The following is a 10006-nucleotide window of genomic DNA, read 5'->3' as shown; positions in this document are numbered from 1 at the left end:
TCATTAACAGAATTAAATCATTTGTTTGAATGAAAGAAAACAAATTGTAATCTAGATATTGGAGTATCTAAATAAATTATCCACTAAAAAAACTCACTACCCCACACTACCATATGTTTGGTCAAAACAGGAAGTGGTTCCTTTGTTCTCGAATGTTGCTATAAAGAGGTCACTTCCTGTTTCTCCAGGACTGCTGGTGCTTGTTCTCTACTTTGTTTTTGCTCTTAGAGGATGTGTAGATGGAGGAAGAGGTAGTAAATCAGACTGAAAGGTACACCAAGGCAGATCAAGGATCTTAAATGATGGTACACAGGAACAGAAGTAATAAAGTGCAATATGGATGGATGCATTAACCCTCTACAGCACAGCGTTGCTCCAAGGCAACAGAAAGTTTTTTTTAACCCTCATGCCCAGTACACGTAAACTGAAATGCTGCCAACCAATCAGGGTGTTTGGAAAAGTGAAAAACTTCAGTCCAATGCTGTGTTTGAGTCACTATCAACTCAAGCATGATTTGAAGGTGGGGCATCCTTTTCTGACACATGGTCCTAGGACTGCATGGTGTCAGAAGAAGGTAAGAACGTTTGCCCTATCATGTTTAAAATTACATAAACTGGAAGTTAAAAACTACGTGTGAGTGTAAGAAGATGCTTTAGGTTTTATTATGTTAGGTTTTATTAAGTGTTTTAAATTTTACCTTCTCAGAAATCCAGTTTCTCTTTTCATAGTGCGATAAGGGGTACTTTTTAAAGAGACTTTGATAACAGTGTGTTCGTATGTAATTATATGTTATTTCATGTATTTGTGCACATTTCACTAATGTGATCCTTCTTGCACGGTAAGAGACAATCAAACATTTCCTCCAAGTGGAAATTTGGCCCTAAATACAAAATTGCACAAAGTCTGTGCAAATCCAAAAATGAAGCAAGAGGAGAGGGTGAGTCTCTCTCCAGTTAATGCAATCTAGTAGTGACCAAACTAAAGGGGATTTGATGTGTCACCACGCTAAACTGTAATACATGGGGCGATCGTGGCTCAAGAGTTGGGAGTTCTCCTTGTAATCGGAAGGTTGCCGGTTCGAGCCCCGGCTTGGACAGTCTTGGTCGTTGTGTCCTTGGGCAAGACACTTCACCCGTTGCCTACTGGTGGTGGTCAGAGGGCCCGGTGGCGCCAGTGTCCGGCAGCCTCGCCTCTGTCAGTGCGCCCCAGGGTGGCTGTGGCTACATTGTAGCTTGCCATCACCAGTGTGTGAATGTGTGGATGACAGGTTGTGTAAAGCGCTTTGGGGTCCTTAGGGACTAGAAAAGCGCTATACAAATACAGGCCATTTACCATTTACATGGAACACCTGCCTGCTAAATGTGCACGTTAACATTATTCTTGTGAGCATGAAAGTGTGCTGATGTTATTAGTGCACTCAAAGCATAATTGTTCCTATATAGAGCCTCACAGGGATCCTACAGGAAACACTCTTTCTTCCTTACTCCCACTCACGATCTTCTTTTGCAACGCTTTTCGGCAGCCCGAGAGTCCATCTTCACTTTCCTCTGCTTTAGTCGTACAAACAAGACTGATGGATTAGATTGTTTCACACATTGTTGAGGAGCTTTTTACTCTTTGTTGTTCCTCTTCCATTCCTTGGAGATATTTTCTTCTTCCTATCCTTCTGATCACATTCACATTTCATTCGATCTTATTTCCTTCCAACCTACACAGTGTTATTGTCACTCAGAGCCACATGGGGGTTTAAAGACAAAGGAATAGAACTCTTATAGCTTCACACAAAACTAGATCAAATGCTATGTTGTTTAGCAAGCAATTTTGGCTGTTTTTAAAGGGAGCAGGAAGTCAACTGCTGCCTAATTATTTTCCTGTATAATTCGAGCTTTTATATTGTGTGCATTTTCCAAAAGCTGAGTCTCAATAAAACACCATCTGTCCAGTCCACCTAATCAGATGGAGCACTGCTAAAGCTCTTCTGCATCCCCTACCAGAGATGATAAATACTTATGAATTTAAGCATGTCAGTAAGATCTGTTTTTTTTTTCAACAATTTTTCTACACTCACAAGCCACTTCATTAGGTACACCTCTTCAATTCAGTTTTGTTTATAAAAAAAGAGCCCAGTTTATGTCATACAATGATCAGACTTCCTGATAGTGTTGAGAGGAATGCAACAGTAACTCAAACAAGCACTTACAACCAAGGGATGTAGAAAAGCTCTGAAGGCATAATGAGAACATTAAAGCAGATGGGCTGCAGCAGCAAATGACCTCACGTCTGACAGCTAAGAACAAGAAACTGAGGCTACAGTGTGCATGGGATCCCCCAAAAAGTGGACAATGGAAAATAGGAAAAACATGATCTCCAGTTCTGCTGCAACATTTGGATAAGTAGGATCACAATTTGGCATTAACAAAATAAAATGGATTAAAATGTATCAATGACCCTTGTATCAATGATTTGGCTTGTTAGTGGTGGTGTAATGGTATGGAGGATTTTCCCCCTTAGTACTCAGAAGGGGTTCAAATCAATACCAGCAAGATGTAACTAATGAAGTGGCCAGTGAGTGTATGTATATGTATGCATGCTTCTGGACATTTATGGCCAGTGTGGTCAGATGAGATAGCGCTTGATAACTTTGAGGCAAAGCCGGTGTTGTGCCATATGGGGCGATCGTGGCTCAAGAGTTGGGAGTTCACCTTGTAATCGGAAGGTTGCCGGTTCGAGCCCCGGCTTGGACAGTCTCGGTCGTTGTGTCCTTGGGCAAGACACTTCACCCGTTGCCTACTGGTGGTGGTCAGAGGGCCCGGTGGCGCCAGTGTCCGGCAGCCTCGCCTCTGTCAGTGCGCCCCAGGGTGGCTGTGGCTACAATGTAGCTTGCCATCACCAGTGTGTGAATGTGTGTGTGAATGGGTGGATGACTGGATATGTAAAGCGCTTTGGGGTCCTTAGGGACTAGTAAACCCATACGGAAAAGAAATAGTAAAAACTTATATGTGATTACTCATGAAAGTGGCCACTTTCATGAGTAAATCTTATAAGGCTTACATGATTTACTCATGAAAGTGGCCACTTTCGCATCACTTTCATATATTGTTTTAGGAAGTATCCAAAACATACAAGTTTCATTATATAATTTTTCAAGGGATCTTATATCTGTTTTCACTCTTATATGCTTTTCATACAAGTTTCACACAAGACAGATACAAACTTTATAAGATTTATATATATCTTTTCCATATGGGAAGCGCTATATAAATACAGGCCATTTACCATTTAGAAAAATACACAATAACAACAATATAGTGTCATTTATGTGCTAAACTCAAGATACTGTGAGGGGTTCAAAGTTTCACGTTACCCTTTCTGCTTCTGTAAATTCTTAAAATATTTGTTTTGAAAATCTTTTAATTAGATTTTTAAAATTTTTCAATTTGAATTCTTACTCCTAGAATTGCAATAAACAAGTACAATTCTTATATCAGGTCCAGTCATTCAAGTAAACCAGGAGTGCAGTTCATTAAAAACAAACCACTAAAATTAAATGGACATTACCTATAGACATTAGTTTTCTGGTGTAGAATTGACAAAAGCTGCAGCAGTGAGCATTTATAAGACATCTTATAAATCTTGATGCAGGCAAGATGCAATGCAGGCATCGTGATGTCTTTGACACTGGTGCCTGCATTGCATGATCTGACCTTAACTTGGTTTAATTTGCCTAAACTTAAACAAACTGAGATGGAAAGATCCACTTGATATGAAACTACTTCTGTCTCACTTGACTACCGGCAACTGAGTTTGTGTCAGTGAAACACTGCAGAAGTCAAAATGTGTATAGAAAAAAAGAAAAAAAAATGTACACACGACAAGAGAACAGCTCCTTTAAAATTCAACAAACATTTATTTGTGAAGTCTGTGACAAACAGGAGGCAGTTTTAATGTCATGTTTTACAAGCTACACTGGTTGGATAAAACAAAACAAAATCACCAACCCCTTTAAAAATCAACTTGGATCAAATTTTCTCATCTTCCTATTAATGTTGGCTGCCACATTTTATTCTCCATCAGCTTGAAAACGCTTCTATGTACAGAAGAAATGCTCAAGTGTGGCCTATAAAGGGAGAGAGCTACATACGTCCACAGTGACCTGGCTCAGATCAGCTGTTGATATTCAGCTTTTCTCAAAAAAAAGGAAAGAAAAAGAAGTAAGGACAAGGACAGAGTACAGACCTTTCTTTTCAAGTTGCAATACAAGGGACATGTTTTCTTACTGTGTACTCATTTTATTTTGCTTTCATAGCATTCCCCTTTTATTTAAGAATCAAGCAGTATTAAAAAAAGACAAGAGTATAGGCTATATAAAGCGAATATACAGGCAGTTTCTAGGTAATAGTTTAGCCAACATTATGAACAGCTTAATATTCACGTATAGATTCCCAGCATGTAATGATCATAAGAACAGATGGTACAGATTAAATGGAAACAGATTAAAAAAGCTGGGGAAAAAACAAAAACGTTGCTTCGACAGGCTTACAGACACACAGGAAACAATAAGACTTGCAGTTTGCATCATGCAACCTGTAAGAAGTCATCTGTCAATGGCTGGTGATGTGTGACCTGCAAATCTGTTCTGTAGTGGCTGAAATGCCTCATGCTTATAACCTGAGGGGGTGGAGCATAAGGAACACCTGATTGGCAGGTGAGAAGGCTGGAGAGGCAGAAACAACTGACTGAGGAGGTCAGAGTCAGAGAAACTGGAGACGTTTCATTTTATCATGGGACGGTTGACCTCAAAATGAAATTCACATCTGGCCAGTGGAACCAGAGGAAATAGTTCCAAGTAGTCCCTGCAGGAAGTTATTTATTTATTTGAGTATCCCACAAATGATTAATGAAAAGAGACATTTATGCATTTATGACAAGTTTTTCCAATCATAATTTGTCTCTTTAAGCACCACAAGAGAAGAAAATTTATTTTTATCATATTTAACATAAGGCAGAAGACATTTCTCCAAATCTTACAATAAGTTACAATGAAATAATCTAGGCAGGCCAGAGGTAAAATATATTCATTTCATTTTGCGGTGAACAGTTCTGCTCATAGAAAACCAGTTGGTAGTAAATGTCATCTAATATTCATGTCCAGCTCTGACATCCTGCATCTTGTATTTGTTCTAATAAAAATCAAATACAATAGCAAAAATATGAAAATACAATAAGTTATTATCATGGTTTAAATGAACACAAACCAATTAATTTGTTTGCATTTTTGTGAAAAACATAAAACTCCAGTAGTCCCTGTTGTTTGGTGAATGCAGCAACGTGGCAGTTATATGCACGTGCTTTGAAGATGTGCCAGGACGTCATGCTGTCCGTCAAAAAAAACATTGAACTAAAATGTAAATTGGTCCACATTGTCATTCAGCTGTAGGTCTGCACACAAAAACCCCTCCTAAGGCTGCGTGTCATTTAGAAACTGCCGGACATGAATGCACAAGATGATAAATTAAGACGATTAAGTCCAGGTGTAACTATGTGTGGCGTCATCATACAGAACGTACTTAGGTGGAGCCAGACATTTGCAGAAAAATAAGCCTTAATTGAACCGAGACATCTTTGTAGAGGAAAGGCACTAAAGTTACCTTCTTGTGGACAGTGAGCATATAAGACAATGAGACTATAAGGCTAAAATGTCCAATGATGATCAATATGTTGAAGAAACCCGAATCAAAGTGTTTAATGACACGTGTCAGAGGTAGAACAGATCCCGGTAAACTTTCCATCTAGAAATTTTGTTTCATGTGTGTCATCAGGAGTTTCAAAATAAAAGCTTTAGCGTTATTTCAGTAAAGAACAAAGTCTTCCGGCCTGCTTATGGCATCCATGGCACTTTCACCTTTTTACGTGCTTGAATCTGAAACTCAGTGGAAAAGGTTTCGAGAACCGATCCAAGACCGTGATTGATTTTATAGTTGTGGAGTATGTCTAAAAAAAAAAGATATAGTGGCAAAGTCTCATATTAGTGCAGGATAATAGTTCCTTTGTGGTTTGAGCCTATTCATTCTAGTGTTTAGTGGGGCAGACTGTGGGATGACTTAAGCACTGGTTTGTGGCCGTTTCAGACATGCCACGGAGATTAATTTCCGACATAGTCTGCTCCTGTTAGATTCTCCACAGTGTAAGAGCTTCTGCCTTTTTAATGGATACACAGACCTCTCGTATGAGGAGCTCACTGAATGGAAAAGAAGCGCAGCAGTTTTATCAATGCTCATCATTACTAATATGTCTACACAGTCATCAGTGTAGTTAGCGGGTACAATAGCTAGTCACTTGACTGCTAACTTAGTCACAAATGTGTCAAAGCCAGTTTTAAGCATATTTAACCTCATGACTGGAAAAAAATGTAATACAGGACTTCTATAGATAGTTGCACGAACCTCACTTTCTTGCCATTCGGAGCCTGTGGTATCTATTTAATATGTCACAAGTCTTTCCAGTATTTATTTATCATTCTTGGTCATGTTTCTGATCAACAGCACCAGTATCTTTCCTTTTTAGGTCTTGCTCCCTTTCTTTTGCTTTTCTCTTATTAAGAATATGTTTTAGGATTCAGTTCATTTCCTGTATGTGCTTCATAGACGTAAAATGACAGCGTGAGGGAGAGTAGGTCTACAGCAGTTCAGTTATTCTTTTATAATGAAGAGTCAGCATCGGCAGTTGGCCAGACGTTTATGCTAAAAATTGCTGTTGGCACACATTTCCACTATCAGTGCATCCTTCTTGCAAAGCCTTAAATTACGGAAATGTCACGGAATGTCGAAAAGGCTTGACTTTTCAGTCCACTTGGATGCACGGGGTTATTCATTTTCAGTGGTTTATCCAATCAGACTGCTTGGGTAGGACTGCATGTTGTGTAATGCTGTGGTTAAAAAGGAAAAAAAAAATCAGTCTAGCCTTGTGGTAATTGGGTCCGTAGCTTTTGAAGCAGCGCCTGCTTTCATGCAGTTGGGTTTGTACCAGTTGTGAGGGTTGGAGAGGAGACAGCAACATTTAGACTGTGGGTTTTCTTCGGTGTGTTATTTAAATACACGCACTGTTTGTGTAATGCCCTATTTTAAACTGCTGAGTCATTAGAAGCCGAGAAACGCTGGTCTACTGCTCAAACACGAAGTGAAAGAGACGCGTTAGAATAGATGGATAGAAAACTGAGTGGACTGCCTTGTCAAAGGGCAGCAAGTCCAGAGCAGACTTTAAACTGAGTAGCACCATGACAGAAAGACTAGAAACCGGCAAAATTTCAGTAAAACGTCCATAAAAATAAACATAACTAAACAAAAATAATTTACTCTCCATACAGTGCAGATAACCCTTGATATAAAAGTTCTGCTCTTACATCTGTTTAAGTACTTTATGCATTGTAATTACATGCATAAAAACAACCCTATTCATTTAAAAAAGGCCTGCTGGGTTTGCAGTTTTCTTTAACAGAGTCCAGTTTTGGTGTGAGCTGACTATTAATAAGTGATCTGACAGGCACTTTGAATATCTGTTTATTGATTGAAAAAAGAAAGACATGGCAAAAAATAAAAACAGAGATAAAAGCCAAAAAAACAAAATGTTATTCAAAACCCTGCCAAATATGTTTATGATTAAATTACATTATTTTCTAATGTTCAATCCACTAAAAAGTATCACTCCTTAATATTTCTGTTGCGAATGAAGGATGCGAATATATCCTTCAGAAATATATTTTATATTGTTGTAACTGTCAGTTAGGGGGGAAAAGGTGATATATGTATAAATTAATAATATATCTTTAAATTTAAAAAATCTAATACTAAATAAATAAAACAAATCTTTGAAATTATTTCATGATGAGTAAAAAATGTCAGTGCTGCTGAGAGTTTGTTGTTTACAAAACTGCATTTATGCTACATTTTTAAAAAACGTGTATGGGTTTCTACACTGCGTCACCAGTGCAGCCTTACAATGCAATGCAGGCGTGTGTCAGAGAGCAAAGGAGGTTAAGGGTGCTTTAAAACATCTGCCCTTCACCAGAAAGGGATTTATGAACTAATAAACCAGAAAACATGACAGCCACACACATCTAGCATGACCTCAAATAAAAAAACGGAATGCAGAAAAGACAGTGAGCAGTTTGAGCTCAGCTACACTGTTTCACTGATTCTTTAGTCTGTTGTTGAAGCTGCTTCAATATCACGTTTTTAAAGATTTATCGAAAGGTTCCTTCCAAAACCCAGCAGTTAGTATATGGATGGATTGGATTTGCTTTGCTAGGAAAATGGAATGCATTTAATGTGATGGTTTTGCCTCCGTCTGTGGCCTATTAGCTCTGAATATAGGTGTAAAAAGGTCAATTGTAATTGGTGCATTTCTATCTGATGCCATGCTCTTAGACTTTGGAATGGTCCCCAGTTAGTGTAACCAACTGAAATGTGTTGGGAAAGTGTGCTGTGGGACTGGACACCATGTCTTCATCACACCATCACTGAAAGGTTAAAGGAGGAATCTTGACATCAGCGAAGGTAGATCTCGATAATAACAAACAGGCACTTTTTTTGCCTGCGGAAAAAGAGTCAAACCAAATGATAATTTCCCAACTGGACTGTGGAGAATAACCTACGCTAATCTATGAGGTTTAAATTATGGCTACAATGCCAGAAAATCTCTTCGTATTTGTGGCCAAAGTTCTTTTGGAAACCAAGCCTAAGAGTATTTTTGTTGCTTAGGTTTGCTAAGAAACAAAAAAATAGTAGGAGGTCGTCTCTGAGATCACTTATAGCAAGAAGTTTCTAGCAATAAGTGCAGTCATGCTGAGATATGCAGCCTAACAGTCTTTAAGTTCTTCCTTTAGGAAGGAAACGCTGTAAACGAGTCCTCGACTTAAAACAGATGCAGAATTTTTTTAGATCCATGTTGGAGACACTTGGTGGAATGTTACCGTGCTAATCAATCTAAGCGGGATAATTTCATGTGTTTATGACAAGGTTCGGTGAGTAACTGTCTCTGCAGGTACCATCTCTGGAGAAATCACAGCTCTTAACCAGATTGCATCTCGGAGACTGATGGTTTCAGAGTTATGCAGAATATCTCTGTGAAGAATATCTTGTCTATGGTTGTATGTCTCCTACAGAAACATCCGCACTTTCATTCCATATTTTCTTAACCTTGATTGTTTTTATATCTTAATGGCTGCTTGCTCAACAGCAAGGTGGCAGGTTGATGTCATCAAGTTGGATCTTCCATTCTGTTGTAGTACCTGTCATTGTGCAAATCTGATGGGGTGTTTAGTAGCTCCAGTCCTGACATCTTTGTTTTATTTTGTAGCGTCTCTTTAGGTCATTGTTAGTTCTGTTATGTATGAAAGCATGTGTCTTTTCTGCTCTGCTGGTAGCTTGTATTGTTTAGATCTGATTAGGAGTTTTAGTCCCCCTGTCCTTGGCATTAGAATGGTACAGTCCAAGACAACTGATGCATTGCTCGGTGTGTTTGTGTGATTTCTTTTATGCGCATGTGGCAGTAGGTTTTTTTCAGCAGTCTATGCAGTGTGCTATCAGTGTGTGTGTTACGTTTGGCAGTGTGCCTACATGGCAGGTTTTAGGGGTGTGTGATGTGACAACAGTGAGTGTTTTCATGGCAGTAGCGTCTGTGAAGAATCGTTGTTTGCTTTCTGTACGTATGCGTGCGGCAGTAGTGTTGTCACTCGTTGTTGGTGTCTGCCTTCTCCTCTGTTGTAGGCAAAGACTCTTGTGGACGGTGCTTGCAGTGACGAGTGGATGCTCTTGATGGTCTGGCAAAGCAGGCAGACTGGGCAGCGCAGTCGCAGGGTGCATCCTGGGAAATGGAAAGATTGGAAATGGAAGTGTTATTTCTCCAAACATGGCGGTATGAATGTTTTTCCTGTTGCATGCTGTGTACAGTTTTTAATTAAGCTAAAGTGTTAAAACTGTACCGAGGCCAATTTAGCCTTGTGTCGATT

General features: G+C 39.1%; 1 protein-coding gene across 1 annotated transcript in view; it reads right to left on the bottom strand.

Annotated features, from left to right (window-relative positions):
- Positions 1–3898: 3898 nt before the first annotated feature.
- The window catches only part of mtcl2 (microtubule crosslinking factor 2), an 86734-nt gene continuing 80626 nt past the window's right edge, over positions 3899–10006 (bottom strand). The window contains exon 24 of the mRNA XM_080899928.1: positions 3899–9861. Coding sequence (XP_080756054.1) covers positions 9727–9861 — 135 coding nt within the window. The 3' untranslated portion in view covers positions 3899–9726. The remainder of the gene's footprint in view (positions 9862–10006) is intronic.

The sequence above is a fragment of the Rhamphochromis sp. 'chilingali' genome (genome assembly GCF_963969265.1).
Source record: "Rhamphochromis sp. 'chilingali' genome assembly, chromosome: 12".
NCBI lineage: Eukaryota > Metazoa > Chordata > Actinopteri > Cichliformes > Cichlidae > Rhamphochromis > Rhamphochromis sp. 'chilingali'.
This window is presented reverse-complemented; position numbering and strand designations above follow the sequence as displayed.